Raw genomic sequence first — 24,812 nt, 5'->3', positions numbered from 1 at the left:
GCCCTCGGCCGAGCGATGAAGCGCAGGAGAGGAAAGCGCTCCGGAGCGCTGAATCGCTTCAGACAGAGAGGACTGAAAACTCCGCTGCCTGCGATATTCCTCTCCAACGTGCGCTCACTGTGCAACAAAGTGGACGAGTTGCTGCTGATGGTGAGAAACAACAGAGACTTTTCCCTCTCTTCAGTCTTGTGTTTTACTGAGTCGTGGTTGTGTGGAACTATACCGGACTCTGCGCTGCAGCTTCCCGGCTTCCAGCTGTTCCGAGCCGACCGCGACCCGGAGCTATCACACAAGTCAAAAGGAGGGGGAATATGTTTCTATGTTAACGACGGCTGGTGCAAGGACGTGACAGTGCTTCTGCGGACATGTTCTCCGGATCTGGAATCCTTTATTATCAACTCTAAACCATTTTATTCCCCCCGTGAATTCTCCTCCTTCCTTCTGGTCGGTGTTTACATCCCGCCTCAGGCTCACGTGGAGCTCGCGCAGCGGCTGCTTGCCGACCAGATACGGGAGGTGGAGAGGAAAAACCCGGACTCTCTTGTTATCGTTCTTGGGGACTTTAACAAGGGAACTTATCACAGGAGCTCCCAAAATACAAACAGTTTATTAAATGTCCGACCAGAGAGGAGAACACGCTGGACAAGTGCTACTGCAACATCAGAGACGCATATCACGCCGTTCCCCGCGCTGCGCTGGGAAACTCCGACCACGCCTTGGTCCACCTCATCCCCTCTTACAGGCAGAGGGTCAAACTGGCTAGACCGGTTGTAAGGACGACCAAGAAGTGGAGCAGCGCGGAGGATCTGCGTGAGTGCCTGGACTGCACGGACTGGGAAATGTTTAGGACCGCCACTGACAGTCTGGACGAGTATGCAGAGGCTGTGACGTCGTATATCAGCTTCTGTGAGGACAGCTGTATACCGACACGCACCAGGGTTCACTATAACAACGAGAAGCCCTGGTTCACAGCCAAACTCAAACAGCTTCGTTTGGTTAAGGAAGAGTCATTTAGGAGTGGTGACAGGGAGGGCTTTAAAGAGGCTAAATACGCGTTTGGCAAGGCGGTGAGGGAGGCCAAACGGCAGTATTCAGAGAAACTGGAAGAGCAGTTCTCAGCCAACGACTCAGCCTCAGTCTGGAAAGGGCTGAGACAGATCACAAGCTACAAGCCCAAACCGTCCCACTCCACGAATGACCTCCGACTGGCAAATGAGCTGAATGAGTTTTACTGCAGATTTGACAGACGAAGTGACAGTCCTGACTACATCTCCTCTCCCCCCAGCCATCAGCCATCAGCAGTTAACACTGTTAACACCAGCACCCCCCAGCTTTCTCCACAAGCACCGAGCCTGGGCACACCCCTCCCCCCCTTCACACCTCTGTCCATCAAAGAGGGGGAGGTCAACAGGCTCTTCAAAGGAGTAACCCTATATACCTTATATATATATAATTATAATATAATTATATATATTCTAATTACATATATTATAATTACATATATATAATTAGAATATATATAATATAATTATATATATTATAATTATATATATTATAATTACATATATATAATTATATATATTATAATATATATAATATAATTATATATATTCTTATTATATGTAATTAGAATATATATAATTATATTATATATATTATAATATATATAATTATATATATGTAATTATAATATATATAATTATAATATATATAATTATATATATAATTATATATATTATAATAGAATTCACCAGTTCATCTGTTCTAAACCTTAAACCATAAAAATCAATAATACAAACACGCAGGTGATGTTTACCGTTGATTGATAGACTCATTGATTGATTGATTGATAGACTCATTGATTGATTGATAGACTCATTGATTGATTGATTGATAGACTCATTGATTGATTGATAGACTCATTGATTGATTGATTGATTGATAGATAGACTCATTGATTGATTGATTGATAGACTCATTGATTGATTGATTGATTGATAGATAGACTCATTGATTGATTGATTGATAGACTCATTGATTGATTGATAGATAGACTCATTGATTGATTGATTGATAGACTCATTGATTGATTGATAGACTCATTGATTGATTGATTGATAGACTCATTGATTGATTGATTGATAGACTCATTGATTGATTGATTGATAGATAGACTCATTGATTGATTGATTGATAGACTCATTGATTGATTGATTGATTGATAGACTCATTGATTGATTGATTGATTGATAGACTCATTGATTGATTGATTGATAGACTCATTGATTGATTGATTGGTAGAGTCATTGATTGATTGATTGATTGATAGACTCATTGATTGATTGATTGATAGACTCATTGATTGATTGATTGATCGACTCATTGATTGATTGATTGATCGACTCATTGATTGATTGATTGATCGACTCATTGATTGATTGATAGACTCATTGATTGATTGATTGATAGACTCATTGATTGATTGATTGGTAGAGTCATTGATTGATAGACTCATTGATTGATTGATTGATAGACTCATTGATTGATTGATTGATTGATAGACTCATTGATTGATTGATTGATTGACTCATTGATTGATTGATTCCTGTTCCCTGCACGTCCAGGTTTACCAATCACAACAAAACAAACAAAGAACTCATTTTCCCCCAATCTCTTTATTTTCCTGAACATCCAGTAAAAAGCTTTAATGACTTGTGATGTCTGTCTGTAGTTATAGCTCTATATAACATAGAGTTCATTAGAGTAGAAGTCCGTTCAGTAAACCAGCTGACTCTCTGTCTGTCCTTCAGTGTCAGTGTGAGCGACTCTGTCCTGCTCTTCCTTTTCCTTTTATTCCCCCCCTGAAACAGAAGGAGAAGAGCAGCGCAGTTAGAGTCCGCCTCATCACTGACACCAACCCCTGTCAATCAATCAATCAATCAATCAATCAATGAGTCATTTAACAGCTGGGACTACACCCAACAGTGATGTCACAGTGTACTGACACCCCCTGGAGTTCACTGTGACATCACTGCAGACACTGGAGGTCATCCAAACAAGGTTAATGTGATGACGTCATGATGAGGTCACGCTGTTAGCTGGAGGCTAACGCTAGCAGTGGGCTAACATTAGCTGGAGGCTAATGCTAGCAGTGGGCTAACATTAGCTGGAGGCTAATGCTAGCAGCGGGCTAACATTAGCTGGAGGCTAACGCTAGCAGCGGGCTAACATTAGCTGGAGGCTAATGCTAGCAGCGGGCTAACATTAGCTGGAGGCTAACGCTAGCAGCGGGCTAACATTAGCTGGAGGCTAATGCTAGCAGCGGGCTAACATTAGCTGGAGGCTAACGCTAGCAGCGGGCTAACATTAGCTGGAGGCTAATGCTAGCAGCGGGCTAACATTAGCTGGAGGCTAATGCTAGCAGCGGGCTAACATTAGCTGGAGGCTAACGCTAGCAGCGGGCTAACATTAGCTGGAGGCTAACGCTAGCAGCGGGCTAACATTAGCTGGAGGCTAACGCTAGCAGCGGGCTAACATTAGCTGGAGGCTAATGCTAGCAGCGGGCTAACATTAGCTGGAGGCTAATGCTAGCAGCGGGCTAACATTAGCTGGAGGCTAATGCTAGCAGCGGGCTAACATTAGCTGGAGGCTAATGCTAGCAGTGGGCTAACATTAGCTGGAGGCTAATGCTAGCAGCGGGCTAACATTAGCTGGAGGCTAATGCTAGCAGTGGGCTAACATTAGCTGGAGGCTAATGCTAGCAGCGGGCTAACATTAGCTGGAGGCTAACCAAAGGAGAGTAAATGATGCTAATATTAGCTAGCGTGTTCAGAGTGTGATTCTGCCTCCACTTAACGCTCCGCCCACTGAACACGTCACCATGGTTACCAACAGAGGGGGGATACCAGAGCAAGGTGACGCTCAGCAGACTCTAGTGTTCAGGTAGAAAGGCTGTACTTACTGCTGTGCACCTGATCGCTGCCGGCGTCCTGCATGAGGAGAACACACATGATGATGATGATGATGATGATGATGACATGTTCAGTGACGGTCTGACTGTGATTTATATGTAGGAGATGAATCACACTGCAGCGACTCACCTGCTTCAGTACGGGCTGAGGTAACCTGCGGCCGATCTCACTGGCGATCCATCCCATCATACTGTCAACACAACAGGGAGGTGTTAGACCACAACACCTGTTCTCCAACACCTGTCCTACAACACCTGTCCTACAACACCTTTCCTACAACACCTGTCCTACAACACCTGTCCTACAACACCTGTTCTCCAACACCTGTCCTCCAACACCTCTCCTACAACACCTCTCCTACAACACCTGTCCTCCAACACCTGTCCTACAACACCTATCCTACAACACCTGTTCTCCAACACCTGTTCTCCAACACCTCTCCTCCAACACCTGTCCTACAACACCTGTCCTACAACACCTGGCCTACAACACCTGTTCTCCAACACCTGTCCTACAACACCTGTTCTCGAACACCTATCCTACAACACCTGTCCTACAACACCTGTCCTACAACACCTGTCCTACAACGCCTGTTCTCCAACACCTGTTCTCCAACACCTGTCCTACAACACCTATCCTACAACACCTGTCCTACAACACCTGTCCTACAACACCTTTCTTACAACACCTCTCCTACAACACCTGTCCTACAACACCTGTCCTACAACACCTGTTCTCCAACACCTGTCCTACAACACCTGTCCTACAACACCTGTTCTCGAACACCTGTCCTACAACACCTGTCCTACAACACCTGTCCTACAACACCTGTCCTACAACACCTATCCTACAACACCTTTCTTACAACACCTCTCCTACAACACCTGTTCTCCAACACCTGTTCTCCAACACCTGTTCTCCAACACCTGTCCTACAACACCTATCCTACAACACCTGTCCTACAACACCTGTCCTACAACACCTTTCTTACAACACCTCTCCTACAACACCTGTTCTCCAACACCTGTTCTCCAACACCTGTCCTACAACACCTGTTCTCCAACACCTGTCCTACAACACCTGTTCTCCAACACCTGTCCTACAACACCTCTCCTACAACACCTGTCCTACAACACCTGTCCTACAACACCTGTCCTACAACACCTGTTCTCCAACACCTCTCCTACAACACCTGTCCTACAACACCTGTCCTACAACACCTGTCCTACAACACCTGTCCTACAACACCTCTCCTACAACACCTGTCCTACAACACCTGTCCTACAACACCTGTCCTACACTCAGATCCTCAAACACGTTCACATCTCTTACAGTGTTACGTTAGCTATGTTAGCTACTAGCATCTGGCACATCTGGCATCATGCTGTAAAATATCTGCAAACAATAAGCAAAGCCAACATGAAGCCGCCTGAGATCTGTTTTTATGTTTCTGAGTATTCATACATGATATATGGTTTGTTTCCTAGAAATGTCCTTTAAAGATGTTGGAGTTTAATTTCCAGCGGAAGGATTCCAGCTAAAGCTACGTGCTCTAACGTTGTTGTAATGTTGGATTCATGTTTCCACCTACTTGGGCTGCAGCTCTGCTTCCTTCGAAGACCTGAGGACAACAGAAAAGCCAACAGTGTTTAACAACGGTCCCTTCATCAACCTGCTGTCATGCTCTTGGGTTTTACTTCCTGTTTTATTTTAAAAGTTACTCTCCCCATGTGTCATGTTGCGTTTTACTTCCTGCCGTTGTCACTCTTCCACCACACCTGAGTTTCATTAGTTAATCAATTCTTTGTGTATTTAGTATGTGTGTTTTCCTGTTCCAGTGTCAGGTCGTCTGCCTCGGGTTCCTGTTCTACGTTCCAGTCTTTCTCCTCGTGTTTGGTGTCAGTTATCAGACTTCATAGTTTCTGCTGGATTAACTTCTGTTACCCAAGTTCCCGTGTCGGGGTCCCATCCGACGTCAAGCCAGTTCCCGTGTCGGGGTCCCATCCGACGTCAAGCCAGTTCCCGTGTCGGGGTCCCATCCGACGTCAAGCCAGTTCCCGTGTCGATGGTTCCAGCTGACTTCAAGCCAGTTCCGGTGTCGGGGGTTCCAGCCGACTTTAAGCCAGTTCCCGTGTCGGGGTCCCATCCGACATCAAGCCAGTTCCCGTGTCGGGGTCCCATCCGACGTCAAGCCAGTTCCCGTGTCGGGGTCCCATCCGACGTCAAGCCAGTTCCCGTGTCGGGGTCCCATCCGACGTCAAGCCAGTTCCCGTGTCGGGGTCCCATCCGACGTCAAGCCAGTTCCCGTGTCGGGGTCCCATCCGACGTCAAGCCAGTTCCCGTGTCGGGGTCCCATCCGACGTCAAGCCAGTTCCCGTGTCGATGGTTCCAGCTGACTTCAAGCCAGTTCCGGTGTCAGGGGTTCCAGCCGACTTTAAGCCAGTTCCCGTGCCGGGGGTTCCTGCCGACTTCAAGCCAGTACTGGTTTCGGGGGTTCCTGCTGACTTCAAGCCAGTTCCGGTGTCGGGGGTTCCAGCCGACTTTAAGCCAGTTCCCGTGCCGGGGGTTCCTGCCGACTTCAAGCCAGTACCGGTGTCGGGGGTTCCTGCTGACTTCAAGCCAGTACCGGTGTCGGGGGTTCCAGCCGACTTTAAGCCAGTACCCGTGTCGGGCGTTCCAGCCGACTTTAAGCCAGTACCCGTGCCGGGGTCCCATCCGACGTCAAGCCAGTTCCCGTGTCGGGGTCCCATCCGACGTCAAGCCAGTTCCCGTGTCGGGGTCCCATCCGACGTCAAGCCAGTTCCCGTGTCGGGGTCCCATCCGACGTCAAGCCAGTTCCCGTGTCGATGGTTCCAGCTGACTTCAAGCCAGTTCCGGTGTCGGGGGTTCCAGCCGACTTTAAGCCAGTTCCCGTGCCGGGGGTTCCTGCCGACTTCAAGCCAGTACCGGTTTCGGGGGTTCCTGCCGACTTCAAGCCAGTTCCCGTGCCGGGGGTTCCTGCCGACTTCAAGCCAGTACCGGTGTCGGGGGTTCCTGCTGACTTCAAGCCAGTACCGGTTTCGGGGGTTCCTGCCGACTTCAAGCCAGTTCCCGTGTCGGGCGTTCCAGCCGACTTTAAGCCAGTTCCCGTGCCGGGGGTTCCTGCCGACTTCAAGCCAGTACCGGTGTCGGGGGTTCCTGCCGACTTCAAGCCAGTACCGGTGTCGGGGTCCCGGCCGATTTAAACTCTCAAACTATATCTCTTAATATCTCTGAGTTATAGTTATTATAGATCATAACGTTCGTCACACCACTCACTAAGAGTTCACTCACTTCTCAGGGTCAGCGGCTGGTTTTGGGGCTGGAAGAGGTTTTGGTGCCGGATCAGGTTTTGGTACCGGATCAGGTTTTGGTGCCGGAGCCTCTGCTGTGTAAAGAAGCAGGAGAGTCTCAGTAAGACCACAACATCACTGTGAGCTCAGTGTGTGACGGGGACCTGAGGCTGACCTTTAGGTGGAGCTTCAGTCCTCTCAGGGACCTGGGTCTTTGAGCGGACCTGGATCTCTGGCTGAGGAACCACCTTCTCTAGACCCTGTTTGATCCAGTCCATCATCCTGTCACACACACAACCATAACATGGTTAACTAGTCCCGATGTGTTTACAGTAGAGTAGATTCTATTGATGGTTTTTATTATTGTCATGAGGCTAATGATCTTCAGACGTCGTCAGCTGGTTCTGAACACACTCCTTTTGGTCTGTTTCCAGGAGTCCAGCTCTCAGTTAATGAATGAGATTAGCTTTAATCCGACCGCTGAGCTTGTTGTTGATCTGACATTATTTACCTGCTGCTTCCTGCTCAACAACCTTCCTTCCTATTTACAGCAAATAAACACACTCAGACATGAATAGGATCAGGATCAGGATCAGGATCAGGATCAGGATCAGGTCCTATTGAAATTAAATTAATGTGACAGTGCTAATTTATGCAGCTAAGGCAGCCACGCCAGCCACTGCTGCCACGGCAGCCACGGCAGCCACGGCAGCCACCGCTGCCACCGCAGCCACCGCAGCCTCCGCTGCCACGGCAGCCACGGCAGCCACGGCAGCCACCGCTGCCACCGCTGCCACCGCAGCCACCGCAGCCACCGCTGCCACCGCAGCCACCGCAGCCACGGCAGCCACGGCAGCCACGGCAGCCACCGCTGCCACCGCTGCCACGGCAGCCACGGCAGCCACCGCTGCCACCGCTGCCACCGCTGCCACCGCAGCCACCGCAGCCACCGCTGCCACCGCTGCCACCGCAGCCACCGCTGCCACCGCTGCCACGGCAGCCACGGCAGCCACCGCAGCCACCGCAGCCACCGCTGCCACCGCTGCCACCGCAGCCACCGCAGCCACCGCTGCCACCGCAGCCACCGCAGCCACGGCAGCCACCGCTGCCACCGCAGCCACGGCAGCCACGGCAGCCACGGCAGCCACGGCAGCCACCGCTGCCACCGCTGCCACCGCAGCCACCGCAGCCACCGCTGCCACCGCAGCCACCGCAGCCACGGCAGCCACGGCAGCCACCGCTGCCACCGCTGCCACGGCAGCCACGGCAGCCACCGCTGCCACCGCAGCCACCGCTGCCACCGCTGCCACCGCAGCCACCGCAGCCACCGCTGCCACCGCTGCCACCGCAGCCACGGCAGCCACGGCAGCCACGGCAGCCACGGCAGCCACCGCTGCCACCGCTGCCACCGCAGCCACCGCAGCCACCGCTGCCACCGCAGCCACCGCAGCCACGGCAGCCACCGCTGCCACCGCAGCCACCGCAGCCACCGCAGCCACCGCAGCCACGGCAGCCACCGGAGCCACCGCAGCCACGGCAGCCACCGCTGCCACGGCAGCCACGGCAGCCACCGCTGCCACCGCTGCCACCGCAGCCACCGCAGCCACCGCAGCTACTCTGCTGCTTTTCCGTCAGACTCTTGTGAAACGTATTAAATGTCATTCTATGTGCCATTAAAAAGGACTTCAACCCAACACACCTGGGTGGGAGAGGCTTGTTGTGGTCTCGGTCCGGTCCCGCCTCCACCACGGTGACCTGGATCCCTGCAGCTGAAACAAACCAGTGATTCATTCATTTAACGTCGTTACTTTAACGTGGGTCTGAGTCTCTGCTCTGATCTCTTCTCACCTTTAGCAGCTGCTGTTTGATGCACCTGAGGAGAAACAAACACACAAGGTCACATGACCAGCAGACAGGAAGTGAGGGAGATTAAAGGAGCAGGTTACTAGTAATGATCAGAGCTGTTTCACCACTAACACACTTTCACCTGAACAACAGCACTGACATTTATAAAGACTGATTTAGTGTGTTGTGATGCTCTCTCTGTTCAGACGGACCTCCATTTCATCAGGTTTACACCTGAGGAAATATATGTTTGACCAACGAAATCCTTTGTTCCAACTGATAAACAACAACAATAATCAGCCAGCTGTTTCTGGATGAAGGACAACATCAGGCCTGAGATCCCCCAGCAGCTGGATACCATGGAGACGGGGATGGAGCTGATATGTACCTGCTGAGGGACCTGCTGAGGGACCTGCTGACCGACCTGCTGATGTACCTGCTGATGTACCTGCTGAGGGACCTGCTGAGGGACCTGCTGAGGGACTTGCTGAGGGACCTGCTGATGTACCTGCTGAGGCACCTGCTGATGGACCTGCTGAGGGACCTGCTGAGGGACCTGCTGAGGGACCTGCTAATGTACCTGCTGAGGGACCTGCTGAAGGACCTGCTGAGGGACCTGCTGAGGGACCTGCTGAGGGACCTGCTGATGTACCTGCTGATGTACCTGCTGAGGGACCTGCTGATGTACCTGCTAATGTACCTGCTGAGGGACCTGCTGAGAGACCTGCTGAGGGACCTGCTGATGTACCAGCTGAGGGACCTGCTGAGGGACCTGCTGAGGGACCTGCTGATGTACCTGCTGATGTACCTACTGAGGGACCTGCTGAGGGACCTGCTGAGGGACCTGCTGATGTACCTGATGAGGGACCTGCTGAGGGACCTGCTGATGTACCTGATGAGGGACCTGCTGAGGGACCTGCTGATGTACCTGCTGAGCAGGCTGTTCAGCTGCTGGTGGTTCCTTCCTGGTCAGGTCAGGCTGAGGGACAACCATCTCCAGACCCTGAGCGATCCAGGCTATCATCCCCTTCCTGTGGTTCAAACAGCAGAGAGACACAATGACTGATGTCTTCTGGACTCTGGAGGACTCTGGAGGACTCTGGAGGACTCTACTGGACTCTGGAGGACTCTGTTGGACTCTGGAAGACTCTACTGGACTCTGGAGGACTCTGTTGGACTCTGGAGGACTCTACTGGACTCTGGAGGACTCTACTGGACTCTAGAGGACTCTACTCGACTCTGGAGGACTCTGCAGAACCGCCACCGGCTCCTCGGCAGGACAACCCAAACATGCTGATGGTCATGTGATCAATGAAAGGGTGATGGGCTCTACTGGGTTCTACTTTCAGGGACTCAATAGAATCTGTAGCAGCAGACCTTCAGGACTGGAGGAGTTCTGGTCTGGTTCTACCAGAGGACATTGGACTTGTTTCCTCATTGTTTGGATCTCATGTTCCTCCTTCTAGTCTATTAGTTCCTCCTAGTGTTCCTCCTTCTAGTCTATTAGTTCCTCCTAGTGTTCCTCCTTCTAGTCTATTAGTTCTATCTTAGTGATTTGGTTTTCTGTTATTTTGTTTGCATTCTAGTGTTTCCTGTTTTAGTTTGAAATTCAATCCTCTTGTCTGGTTTTACTTCCTACCTTTGTTTGTTTTCCCACCTTTTTTGATTGTCTGCCCCGCCCTGATTAGTTCCCCCGGTGACTATCTGTAACTATCTGTGACTATCTGTGACTATCTGTAACTATCTGTGACTATCTGTGACTATCTGTAACTATCTGTGACTATCTGTGACTATCTGTGACTATATGTAACTATCTGTGACTATCTGTGACTATCTGTAACTATCTGTAACTATCTGTGACTATCTGTGACTATCTGTAACTATCTGTGACTATATGTAACTATCTGTAACTATATGTAACTATCTGTGACTATCTGTGACTATATGTAACTATCTGTGACTATCTGTGACTATCTGTAACTATCTGTGACTATCTGTGACTATCTGTGACTATCTGTAACTATCTGTGACTATCTGTGACTATCTGTAACTATCTGTGACTATATGTAACTATCTGTAACTATATGTAACTATCTGTGACTATCTGTGACTATATGTAACTATCTGTGACTATCTGTAACTATCTGTGACTATCTGTGACTATCTGTAACTATCTGTGACTATCTGTGACTATCTGTAACTATCTGTGACTATCTGTAACTATCTGTAACTATCTGTGACTATATGTAACTATCTGTAACTATATGTAACTATCTGTGACTATCTGTGACTATATGTAACTATCTGTAACTATCTGTGACTATCTGTGACTATCTGTAACTATCTGTAACTATCTGTGACTATCTGTGACTATATGTAACTATCTGTAACTATCTGTGACTATCTGTGACTATCTGTGACTATATGTAACTATCTGTGACTATCTGTAACTATCTGTAACTATCTGTGACTATCTGTGACTATCTGTGACTATCTGTGACTATCTGTAACTATCTGTGACTATCTGTAACTATCTGTGACTATCTGTGACTATCTGTGACTATCTGTAACTATCTGTGACTATCTGTGACTATCTGTGACTATCTGTGACTATCTATAACTATCTGTGACTATCTGTAACTATCTGTAACTATCTGTAAACGCAGGTCATAAGGCGGCTCACTATTTGGCACTCTTTCTGTTGAGGGGATTAAAAAGCAGCTCACTATTTGGCAGGAAATGTTTCCTGTAGTTACTTACTGGTCTTCAGGTTTACTGGAAAAGGAACACAGAGAGAACACAGAGGGAACACAGAGAGAACACAGAGGGAACACAGAGGAAACACAGAGGAAACACAGAGGGAACACAGAGGGAACACAGAGAGAACACAGAGAGAACATCAGGAACTCGTACAACATCAGAGCTGTAAACTGTTGTAGCGGCTCGCTGGGAAGAGAGACCTTCTAGTCCGTCATCTCACCATAATCCAACACAAGTCCAAGTCCAGACTCAAGTCGTATCAAAACAAGTCCAAGTCCAGACTCAAGTCGTATCAAAACAAGTCCAAGTCCAGACTAGAGTTCAGAATGTGAACTAGTGATCCTGTATTATATTTACCTCGTTGATGGTTCCTCCTGTGTGAACGGGGTCAGGTGGGTCGGGGGGGTGAAGGAAGGAGAAGACATGGAGACATTACCATGACATCCAGGACACCTGGACTCTGTTGTAAGGTCTGATACCGGGTCAGCATCTGATCCCGGGTCAGTACCCGATCCTGGGTCAGGATCTGGTGCTCACCTTGGTGGTGGAGTTGGCTCGACTCAGCTTTGGAGAGAGTACCGGTTGAGGCAGAGCGGTGCTGATCCACATCAACACACCGGGCTGAGATCCTGCAGGTCTGAGGACAGAACAGGACCAGTTCTAACCTTCAGTTCTCTCAGAGTCACGTCTCAGAGTCACGTCTCAGCGTCACGTCTCAGCGTCACGTCTCAGAGTCACGTCTCAGCGTCACGTCTCAGCGTCACGTCTCAGAGTCACGTCTCAGCGTCACGTCTCAGCGTCACGTCTCAGCGTCACGTCTCAGCGTCACGTCTCAGAGTCACGTCTCAGAGTCACGTCTCAGCGTCACGTCTCAGCGTCACGTCTCAACACAAACTCAGCAGAACTTCTTGAATACACGATGTGTAATATAGGCGGGCGTGAGAGCGGTATTTAACGGTGTTTAACGGCGTTTAATGGCGTTTAGACGCAGCTCTGTCTCGTCCGTCCCGTCATCAGTCTTACATGACTTCTTCTCTGCGGGAGAGAACTGACGTGTGGCTTGAGAGGGCGTGAGAGGGCGTGAGAGGGCGTGAGGATTACGTGCACAGCTCAAATTTCACGTGCACTGCCGTGCACATGCACGTGTTATTTGGGGCCCTGCGGTCAGATGGTCCCATTATGATGTCATGAATAACACTAACTCTACTACTGTAATCAGATTACTTTACAGACGCCAGCATACGGCTTCATCATCTCATTTAGATGATGTCATCGCTGCTCCACACAAACACTCATGTTCACACATACTGTACATACTGTATATTATATACAGTATGTACAGTATATAATATACGTCATTACGTATATAATATGTATACGTATATTATATATCATCACGGTGATGTCATCAGAAGAACTCACCCGTTGTCCTCGGCTGGTGCTTCCTGGTTGAGTTTGGCAGCTTTTGGAGCTGTTGATAAAACACAGATGTATGTTTATGTGTATATGTATACATGTTTATGTGTATACAGTATGTATACTTGTTTATGTGTATATGTATACATGTTTATGTGTATACAGTATGTATACATGTTTATGTGTATATGAATACATGTTTATGTGTATATGTATACTTGTTTATGTGTATATGTATACATGTTTATGTGTATATGTATACATGTTTATGTGTATACAGTATGTATACATGTTTATGTGTATATGAATACATGTTTATGTGTATATGTATACTTGTTTATGTGTATATGTATACTTGTTTATGTGTATATGTATACATGTTTATGTGTATATGTATACATGTTTATGTGTATACAGTATGTATACATGTTTATGTGTATATGAATACATGTTTATGTGTATATGTATACTTGTTTATGTGTATATGTATACTTGTTTATGTGTATATGTATACTTGTTTATGTGTATATGTATACATGTTTATGTGTATATGTATACATGTTTATGTGTATACAGTATGTATACTTGTTTATGTGTATACAATATGTATACATGTTTATGTGTATATGAATACATGTTTATGTGTATATGTATACTTGTTTATGTGTATATGTATACTTGTTTATGTGTATATGTATACTTGTTTATGTGTATATGTATACATGTTTATGTGTATATGTATACATGTTTATATGTATATATATATAAACTGGAAAAACAAAGTAGGTAAACTTGTGTTTGGTGGATTATTTCTCTGTTGTTCCAATGCTAATGGTCATTGTATTCTACATGGTTGAAAGCCTGTTTATTTACCTTCACAATGATGTCACACTTGTAAGGATCATGCATTTGTGGGATGAGCAGCACAGCTGATGATGTGTGGAGCCCCGGTGCCGATGGTAAACAGTGTATTCTCCTGTTGGTGTTGACTCTTGTTGTGAGTTGTTTGGTGGATGATTGAACTCTCTATCAGTAGCAAGGAACAAACAAGACATATTGATTGATTGAATCCACCGTCAGGAGCCTCAGTAGCGGTGGAAGATCCATACGCAGCCACAACAACCTGGCACCTCCTCCTCATGCTGGTCACCAACCTGGTCACACGTTGCTGTGGGATGGCGTTCCATTCCTCAACCAGGATTGGTTGCAGGTCAGCCAGCGTGGTTGTGTTGGTCACTCTAACACGTACAGCACGCCTAAGCTGATCCTACAAGTGTTGAATTGGGTTGAGGTGTGGACTCTTGGAGGCCGTTCCATTCTCTCTCCTCCCACATTGTGGAGGTAGTCTGTGATAACCCTGGCTCTGTGGGGGGGGCGTTGTTTCTTGGAGGATGAAGTTAGGTGCCAGATTGTGGAGATATGGGATCACCACTGGCTGCAGAATCTCATCCTGATATCTCCCTGCATTGAGATGGCCTTCAATGATGACAAGCCTTGTTTTGCCAGTGAGGGAGATGCCCCCCCCCACACCATGACACTGCCCCCACCAAAAGCTGTTACTCCATCGGTTCAACAATCAGCATAGCGTTCTCCACGTCGTCTCCATACTTTGACCTGCCATCCAACTTTAACAGACAGAACCTGGACTCATCACTGAACATGACATTCCCCCACATGTTCAGGTTCCATTGTCTGTGTTGTCGACACCAGCGCCAACGGGCCTGACGGTGAAGGGCAGTCATTGCAGGCTTCCTGGTAGCCTTATGAGAATACACTGTTTACCATCGGCAGAGCATTTTGGAACATTGTTCTTGGGCGCTCCCCACATCATCAGCTGTGCTGCTCATCCCACAAATGCATGATCCTTACAAGTGTGACATCATTGTGAAGGTAAATAAACAGGCTTTCAACCATGTAGAATACAATGACCATTAGCATTAGCATCACCATTAGCATTGATACAACAGAGAAATAATCCACCAAACACAAGTTAACAACTTTATTTACCAGTATATATATATATGTGTATATGTGTATATATATATATATACAGTACATGTTTATGTTTATATATATATACAGTACATGTTTATGTTTATATATATATACAGTATGTTTATATGTATACATGTTTCTATGTTCAGAGTGAAGAATGAAACAGAGATGTATGTTTATGTATATATGTATACTGTATATCCATGTTTGTAGGTTGCTGACCAACATGACGTTGACTGTGAGAGACATCTAGGGGGTGTGGTCTGGTGGTTTCTAGGGTTAGGGGTCTAGGGGGTGTGGTCTGGTGGTTTCTAGGGTTAGGGGTCTAGGGGGTGTGGTCTGGTGATCTCTAGGGTTAGGGGTCTAGGGGGTGTGGTCTGGTGGTTTCTAGGGTTAGGGGTCTAGGGGGTGAGGTCTGGTGGTCTCTAGGGTTAGGGGTCTAGGGGGTGTAGTCTGGTGGTCTCTAGGGTTAGGGGTCTAGGGGGTGTAGTCTGGTGGTCTCTAGGGTTAGGGGTCTAGGGGTCTAGGGGTCTAGGGGGTGTGGTCTGGTGGTCTCTAGGGTTAGGGGTCTAGGGGTCTAGGGGTCTAGGGGGTGTGGTCTGGACTACCTTCAGGTCTGCACTCATCCTGAAACGTCACTTTCTTCTCCTGTTGAAGACACACGATGACATCATCATCATCATCATCATCATCATCATCATCATCATCATCATCATCATCATCATCAAATAATACAAACATGTGATCTGATTCATATTTAAAGTCCTCTTTGTGAAGTCATGGTAGTAATACTTGTAATACTACTGTAGTAAGACTTGTAATACTACTGTAGTAATACTTGTAATACTACTGTAGTAATACTTGTAATACTACTGTAGTAATACTTGTAATACTACTGTAGTAAGACTTGTAATACTACTGTAGTAAGACTTGTAATACTACTGTAGTAATACTTGTAATACTACTGTAGTAATACTTGTAATACTACTGTAGTAATACTTGTAATACTACTGTAGTAAGACTTGTAATACTACTGTAGTAAGACTTGTAATACTACTGTAGTAATACTTGTAATACTACTGTAGTAAGACTTGTAATACTACTGTAGTAATACTTGTAATACTACTGTAGTAAGACTTGTAATACTACTGTAGTAATACTTGTAATACTACTGTAGTAAGACTTGTAATACTACTGTAGTAAGACTTGTAATACTACTGTAGTAATACTTGTAATACTACTGTAGTAAGACTTGTAATACTACTGTAGTAATACTTGTAATACTACTGTAGTAAGACTTGTAATACTACTGTAGTAATACTTGTAATACTACTGTAGTAAGACTTGTAATACTACTGTAGTAATACTTGTAATACTACTGTAGTAATACTTGTAATACTACTGTAGTAAGACTTGTAATACTACTGTAGTAATACTTGTAATACTACTGTAGTAAGACTTGTAATACTACTGTAGTAAGACTTGTAATACTACTGTAGTAATACTTGTAATACTACTGTAGTAATACTTGTAATACTACTGTAGTAATACTTGTAATACTACTGTAGTAAGACTTGTAATACTACTGTAGTAATACTTGTAATACTACTGTAGTAATACTTGTAATACTACTGTAGTAAGACTTGTAATACTACTGTAGTAATACTTGTAATACTACTGTAGTAATACTTGTAATACTACTGTAGTAATACTTGTAATACTACTGTAGTAAGACTTGTAATACTACTGTAGTAAGACTTGTAATACTACTGTAGTAATACTTGTAATACTACTGTAGTAATACTTGTAATACTACTGTAGTAATACTTGTAATACTACTGTAGTAAGACTTGTAATACTACTGTAGTAAGACTTGTAATACTACTGTAGTAATACTTGTAATACTACTGTAGTAAGACTTGTAATACTACTGTAGTAATACTTGTAATACTACTGTAGTAAGACTTGTAATACTACTGTAGTAATACTTGTAATACTACTGTAGTAAGACTTGTAATACTACTGTAGTAAGACTTGTAATACTACTGTAGTAATACTTGTAATACTACTGTAGTAAGACTTGTAATACTACTGTAGTAATACTTGTAATACTACTGTAGTAAGACTTGTAATACTACTGTAGTAATACTTGTAATACTACTGTAGTAAGACTTGTAATACTACTGTAGTAATACTTGTAATACTACTGTAGTAATACTTGTAATACTACTGTAGTAAGACTTGTAATACTACTGTAGTAATACTTGTAATACTACTGTAGTAAGACTTGTAATACTACTGTAGTAAGACTTGTAATACTACTGTAGTAATACTTGTAATACTACTGTAGTAATACTTGTAATACTACTGTAGTAATACTTGTAATACTACTGTAGTAAGACTTGTAATACTACTGTAGTAAGACTTGTAATACTACTGTAGTAAGACTTGTAATACTACTGTAGTAAGACTTGTAATACTACTGTAGTAAGACTTGTAATACTACTGTAGTAATACTTGTAATACTACTGAACGTGGAGGATTTAAAACTCTACTAGAAAACAGAAACTGATCTTCTAACATGGGCTAGAAGAGACCAGACGGACGTGATAAATAAATGTGATGGTCATAAAGTAATAAAGGGGCGTGGCTTACAGTGACGGGAGGCGTCTTGGCTACAGGAGGCGGAGCCGCGGCAGGGGGCGGGGCAGCGGTTGGTTTAACCTCCTCCTGCTCCGGGACGCTTTTGGGCGGAGGCTCCGGCGGCTGAGGAACCACTTTGACCACCCAGCTCAACATCTGCACCGACAGACACACAAACACACAAACACACAGCAGCTGCTCACATCTGGATTTAAGGTTCCTCTTTTCTGTCTTTCTTTAGAAAACAACAATTTTCACACAATCAAAAAAATACTTTGTATATCTTTAGATAAATAAAATGTTTGAACCTGTTGACTTCCTCTGATGTATTTAACATTTGATCCCAGTCAGTGTGAATATATATATATACATATATATATCCAATAAGTCTCTAAAGACTCTCCAGTTGATCCAGAATGCTGCAGCACGTGTTCTGACTAGAACTAGAACTAGAGATCATATTATGCCTGTATTAGCTTCTCTGCACTGGCTGCCTGTAAAATCCAGAATAGATTTTAAAGTCGTCCTCCTCACCTACAAAGCGCTAAACGGTCAGGCCCCATCATATCTTAAAGAGCTCATAGTACCCTACTACCCCACTAGAGCACTGCGCTCACAGAATGCAGGGTTACTTGAGGTTCCTAGAGTCTCCAAACGTAGAATGGGAGCCAGAGCCTTCAGCTATCAAGCTCCTCTTCTCTGGAACCAGCTCCCAGTTTCAGTCCGGGAGGCAGACACCGTCTCTACATTTAAGAGTAGGCTAAAGACTTTCCTCTTTGATAACGCTTATACTTAAGCTGCTATAGGCATAGACTGCCGGGGGACTTCCTATGACACACTGTCATAAGGAACTTCCTATGACACACTGAGCTCCCCTCTCCTTCTGTATATACTCATGTCCCATGTCCATGTTGTTACTAACTTCATTCCTTCCCGGGAGTCCTTGTGCCTCCTTGTCTCGCAGCTAACCGTGGAGCGGGGTCACACCTGGAGTGAGGTCATACCTGGAGCGGGATCACACCAGGGAGCGAGGTTATACCTGGAGCGGGATCACACCAGGGAGCGAGGTTATACCTGGAGCATGGGTACACTTGGAGCAGGGTTTCACCTGGATCTTGGTGGTCTCCGGTATTGTGGCTGCATCTGCTGCCGCGTCGGTGCCTGCTTGACACCAACTGCTACCATCCCTAATTAACTACGTCTGTACGAGGGACTACCAATGCTAACGAGGGATTTCCAACACCTAGTGACAATGTGGCAGCCTGGAGAATAACACTTCTCAATCACTGCCAAAGACATCAAGAGCTCCCAGCAAGCATGCTGATGCTGCAGGAACCAACGCACGGGCATCGATCACAGGGACGTCCCACACCAACACACATGGACGTACTGAGGAGAGATGCTGGACAGTGCTGGCTTTCCGATAGTTGTATTATCACTCTTTCCATCCACCACTATTGGTTTTGTGTTATCAGTCCTACTTGTATTAGCTATTACAGCTGCTAGACTGCTATTGTGGCTGCTTCTCTATCTCTCTCTCTCTATCTATCTCTCTCTCTCTCTCTCGCTCTCTCTCTCTATCTATCTATCTATCCCCCCAGCCGGTCTCGGCAGATGGCCGCCCGCCCTGAGCCCGGTTCTGCTCCAGGTTTCTTCCCAGTAATCGGGGAGTTGTTCCTGGCCACAGTGCGCTTGGTGGATCCTGTTGGGTCTCTAAACTATGGTGTACGGTCATAGACCTGCTCTATATATAAAGCGTCTTGAGATAACTTCTGTTGTGATTTGACGCTATACAAAAATAAATTGATTTGATTTGATTTGATTTGATATTATATATATACTCACTTTCAATGACACCCAATGAATTGTTCCAACACAAGACTCCAGGTTATTTATATCGTCATTATATTATTATAGAAATAAAACATATCTGAACACCAGTAAGAACAGAGAGAGAGTAATCACATATAATAATATATATACTGGAAAAACAAAGTAGTTAACTTGTGTTTGGTGGATTATTTCTCTGTTGTATCAATGCTAATGGTGATGCTAATGCTAATGGTCATTGTATTCTACATCGTTGGAAAGCCTGTTTATTTACCTTCACAATGATGTCACACTTGTAAGGATCATGTATTTGTGGGATGAGCAGCACAGCTGATTATGTGGGGAGCGCCCAAGAACAATGTTCCAAAATGCTCTGCCAATGGTAAACAGTGTATTCTCATAAGGCTACCAGGAAGCCTGCAATGACGTCACCGTCAGGCCCGTTGGCGCTGGTGTCTCCAACACAGACAATGGAACCTGAACATGTGGGGGAATGTCATGTTCAGTGATGAGTCCAGGTTCTGTCTGCCAAAGTTGGATGGCAGGTCAAAGTATGGAGACGACGTGGAGAACGCTATGCTGATTGTTGAACCGATGGAGTAACAGCTTCTGGTGGGGCAGTGTCATGGTGTGGGGGGGGGGCATCTCCCTCACTGGCAAAACAAGGCTCGTCATCATTGAAGGCCATCTCAATGCAGGGAGATATCAGGATGAGATTCTGCAGCCAGTGGTGATCCCATATCTCCACAATCTGGCACCTAACTTCATCCTCCAAGAAACAACGCCCCCCCCACAGAGCCAGGGTTATCACAGACTACCTCCACAATGTGGGAGGAGAGAGAATGGAACGGCCTGCCAAGAGTCCACACCTCAACCCAATTCAACACTTGTAGGATCAGGTTGGGCGTGCTGAACGTGTTAGAGTGACCAACACAACCACGCTGGCTGACATGCAACCAATCCTGGTTGAGGAATGGAACGCCATCCCACAGCAACGTGTGACCAGGTTGGTGACCAGCATGAGGAGGAGGTGCCAGGCTGTTGTGGCTGCGTATGGATCTTCCACCGCTACTGAGGCTCCTGACGGTGGATTCAATCAATCAATATGTCTTGTTTGTTCCTTGTTACTGATAGAGAGTTCAATCATCCACCAAACAACTCACAACAAGAGTCAACACCAATAGGAAAATACACTGTTTACCATCGGCACCGGGGCTCCCCACATCATCAGCTGTGCTGCTCATCCCACAAATGCATGATCCTTACAAGTGTGACATCATTGTGAAGGTAAATAAACAGGCTTTCCAACCATGTAAAATACAATGACCATTAGCATTGATACAACAGAGAAATAATCCACCAAACACAAGTTTCCAAACTTTGTTTTTCCAGTTTATATATATATTATTATATGTGATTACTCTCTCTCTGTTCTTACTGGTGTTCAGATCATGTCTGGCTGAGTGTAAGCCTCAATTAGAGCTCCCTGACGGTGACGGTGACGGTGACCCTAATCCACCTCAGGAGCTCCTCCAGCTGATAACAGCCGTGATCAGAACCTCCGTCCAGCTGCTCACTCACAACTTCAACTTAGCTTCAGAGACATTTAACCAGAAAACAGAACCACCTCGTCAGCTGAAGGGAAAACATCCTGGTCGGGCTTAAAATAACAACGTAAACTAAGTAAAATACGTACAGAAACAACGTAACAGAAGCACTGAAAACACGTCACTAACGTAAAACACGTCACTAAAACACGTCACTAACGTAAAACACGTCACTAAAGTAAAACACGTCACTAACGTAAAACACGTCACCAAAGTAAAACACGTCATTAACGTAAAACACGTCACCAAAGTAAAACACGTCATTAACGTAAAACACGTCACCAAAGTAAAACTCGTCACCAAAGTAAAACACGTCACCAAAGTAAAACACGTCATTAACGTAAAACACGTCACCAAAGTAAAACACGTCACCAAAGTAAAACACGTCACTAACGTAAAACACGTCACCAAAGTAAAACACGTCACCAAAGTAAAACACGTCGCTAACGTAAAACACGTCGCTAACATAAAACACGTCGCTAACCTAAAACACGTCACTAACGTAAAACACGTCACTAACGTAAACTCGTCCCTAACGTAAACTCGTCCCTAACGTAAACTCGTCCCTAACGTAAAACACGTCACTAACGTAAAACACATCGCTAACGTAAAACACGTCGCTAACGTAAACATGTCTCTAACGTAAAACAAGTCACTAACGTAAAACAAGTCACTAAAGTAAAACACGTCACCAAAGTAAAACACGTCACCAAAGTAAAACACATCACCAACGTAAAACACGTCACTAACGTAAAACACGTCACTAACGTAAAACACGTCACCAAAGTAAAACATGTCACTAACGTAAAACACATCACTAAAGTAAAACACGTCACCAAAGTAAAACACGTCACTAACGTAAAACACGTCACTAACGTAAAACACGTCACTAACGTAAAATAAGTCACTAATGTAAAACACGTCGCTAACGTAAAACACGTCGCTAACGTAAAACACATCGCTAACGTAAAACACGTTGATCACGTAAAACACGTCACTAACGTAAAACACGTCGATCACGTAAAACACGTCGATCACGTAAAACACGTCACTAGCGTAAAACACGTCGCTAACGTAAAACACGTCGCTAACGTAAAACACGTCACTAACGTAAAACAAGTCACTAACGTAAAACACGTCACTAACGTAAAACACGTCGCTAACGTAAAACACGTCGCTAACGTAAAACACGTCGCTAACGTAAAACACGTCGATCACGTCAAACACGTCGATCACGTAAAACACGTCACTTACGTAAAACACATCACTAGCGTAAAACACGTCACTAGCGTAAAACACGTCACTAGCGTAAAACACGTCGCTAATGTAAAACACGTCGCTAACGTAAAACACGTCACTAACGTAAAACAAGTCACTAACGTAAAACACGTCGATCACGTAAAACACGTCGATCACGTAAAACACGTCACTAACGTAAAACAAGTCACTAACATAAAACACGTCACTAACGTAAAACACGTCACTATGTAAAACACGTCACTACGTAAAACAAGTCCCTAACGTAAAACACGTCGCTAACGTAAAACACGTCACTAACGTAAAACAAGTCACTAACGTAAAACACGTCGATCACGTAAAACACGTCACTAACGTAAAACAAGTCACTAACGTAAAACACGTCGATCACGTAAAACACGTCGATCACGTAAAACACGTCACTAACGTAAAACAAGTCACTAACGTAAAACACGTCACTAACGTAAAACAAGTCACTAACGTAAAACACGTCACTAACGTAAAACACGTCACTAACGTAAAACAAGTCACTAACGTAAAACACGTCACTACGTAAAACAAGTCACTAACATAAAACAAGTCACTAACGTAAAACACGTCACTAACGTAAAACACGTCACTAACGTAAAACAAGTCACTAACGTAAAACACGTCACTAATGTAAAACACGTCAATAACGTAAAACAAGTCACTAACATAAAACAAGTCACTAAAGTAAAACACGTCACTAACGTAAAACACGTCATTAACGTAAAACAAGTCACTAACGTAAAACACGTCACTAACGTAAAACACGTCCCTAACATAACTGACAAATCAAACCAAAACAGCGTTCTATATAGAACCTTTATTTAACATTGAGATTAGAACCTCTTTACGGTCTCAAGGTTAAAGTCCTGTTTGTTGGACCCTAACAAGTTAACCAGTTAACCAGTCAGAACATCAACAAGTTAACCAGTCAGAACATCAACCAGTTAACCAGTCACCGGAGGACCCAATGTGAGCCGGCACTTTGGTCCCCTCTGGTTTCAGAACCGGACCGTGGTCTCTGTGGCCCGTCGCTCATCATTAATCTGGACAGAACCCGTTAGACTCCCAAAGACGAGTCCTGAGTCCAGCTAACAGGACTCTAACAGGCTTGGGTTGATCCAGACCACGTTGGACAAAAAAAGCCCTGGTCTGCTGGGGGTCTCTAGGGTTAGGGGGTCTAGGGCAGGGGTGCCCAATACGTCGATCGCGATCTACCGGTCGATCGCGAAGGTAGTGTGGGTAGATCGCATGGCATTAAAAAAAACAAAAAAACAAAAAAAAATTTTTTTTTTTTTTTAAAATAGACGTCAACAAATTGCAACACTGTTTCACCTGAACTCATCTGGAGTGGAGGATGAGATTTTGACACTACAAGCTGACATTCAGCTTCAGTCCAGGGCTCATGGACAGTTCTGGAACTTACTCACAGAGGAAAAGTACCCCAACATGAGGAAATGTGCTACCTCCTTGACTGCATTATTCGGCTCCACTTATTTATGCGAGTCAGCCTTTTCCCACATGAAGATTATTAAGTCCAAATACCGTTCCACCTTGACTGATGATCATTTGGAAGTGTGCTTGAGGCTGGCTATCAGCAGCTACTGTCCGGACTATGCATCCCTGGCTGATTCCATTCAGTGCAAGTCATCAGAGTAAGGTAATGACAAAAAATGTACAGAGTTATATTGTACAATATGGGTTCATGCAGTTATGCAAGGTACACCAACATATATTGTACATATAAAGAATACTCAATATATTTATAAATAAATATATGGTTTGCATTTTTATAGTAGGTAGATCATTTTGACTTGGTCATTTTATAAGTAGCTCGCATGCTGAAAAAATGTGGGCACCCCTGGTCTAGGGGGTGTAGTCCATGTGCTGGTGGTCTCTAGGGTTAGAGGTCTAGGGGGTGTGGTCTGGTGGTCTCTAGGGTTAGGGGTCTAGGGGGTGTGGTCTGGTGGTCTCTAGGGTTAGGGGTCTAGGGGGTGTAGTCTGGTGGTCTCTAGGGTTAGGGGGTCTAGGGGGTGTGGTCCATGTGCTGGTGGTCTCTAGGGTTAGAGGTCTAGGGGGTGTGGTCTGGTGGTCTCTAGGGTTAGGGGTCTAGGGGGTGTGGTCTGGTGGTCTCTAGGGTTAGGGGTCTA

At 45.4% G+C, this 24,812-nt stretch overlaps 1 protein-coding gene across 1 annotated transcript in view; it reads right to left on the bottom strand.

The window, feature by feature from the left end:
- The window catches only part of cngb1a (cyclic nucleotide gated channel subunit beta 1a), a 128,256-nt gene that overhangs the window by 59,705 nt on the left and 43,739 nt on the right, over positions 1-24,812 (bottom strand). Inside the window, exons 2-16 of the mRNA XM_074656700.1 lie at positions 17,954-18,097; positions 15,907-15,946; positions 13,310-13,358; positions 12,425-12,524; positions 12,245-12,261; positions 11,888-11,902; positions 10,044-10,158; positions 9,708-9,731; positions 9,131-9,155; positions 8,982-9,051; positions 7,458-7,564; positions 7,284-7,377; positions 5,563-5,592; positions 4,101-4,161; positions 3,962-3,989 (exon numbers count right to left, since the gene is read on the bottom strand). Of these exons, the coding sequence (XP_074512801.1) occupies positions 3,962-3,989; positions 4,101-4,161; positions 5,563-5,592; positions 7,284-7,377; positions 7,458-7,564; positions 8,982-9,051; positions 9,131-9,155; positions 9,708-9,731; positions 10,044-10,158; positions 11,888-11,902; positions 12,245-12,261; positions 12,425-12,524; positions 13,310-13,358; positions 15,907-15,946; positions 17,954-18,097 (919 nt within the window). The remainder of the gene's footprint in view (positions 1-3,961; positions 3,990-4,100; positions 4,162-5,562; positions 5,593-7,283; positions 7,378-7,457; positions 7,565-8,981; positions 9,052-9,130; positions 9,156-9,707; positions 9,732-10,043; positions 10,159-11,887; positions 11,903-12,244; positions 12,262-12,424; positions 12,525-13,309; positions 13,359-15,906; positions 15,947-17,953; positions 18,098-24,812) is intronic.

The sequence above is a fragment of the Sebastes fasciatus genome, chromosome 2 (assembly GCF_043250625.1).
Source record: "Sebastes fasciatus isolate fSebFas1 chromosome 2, fSebFas1.pri, whole genome shotgun sequence".
Taxonomy (NCBI): domain Eukaryota; kingdom Metazoa; phylum Chordata; class Actinopteri; order Perciformes; family Sebastidae; genus Sebastes; species Sebastes fasciatus.
Note: the sequence above shows the minus strand (reverse complement) of the source record. Positions and strands in the feature narration are given on the sequence as shown.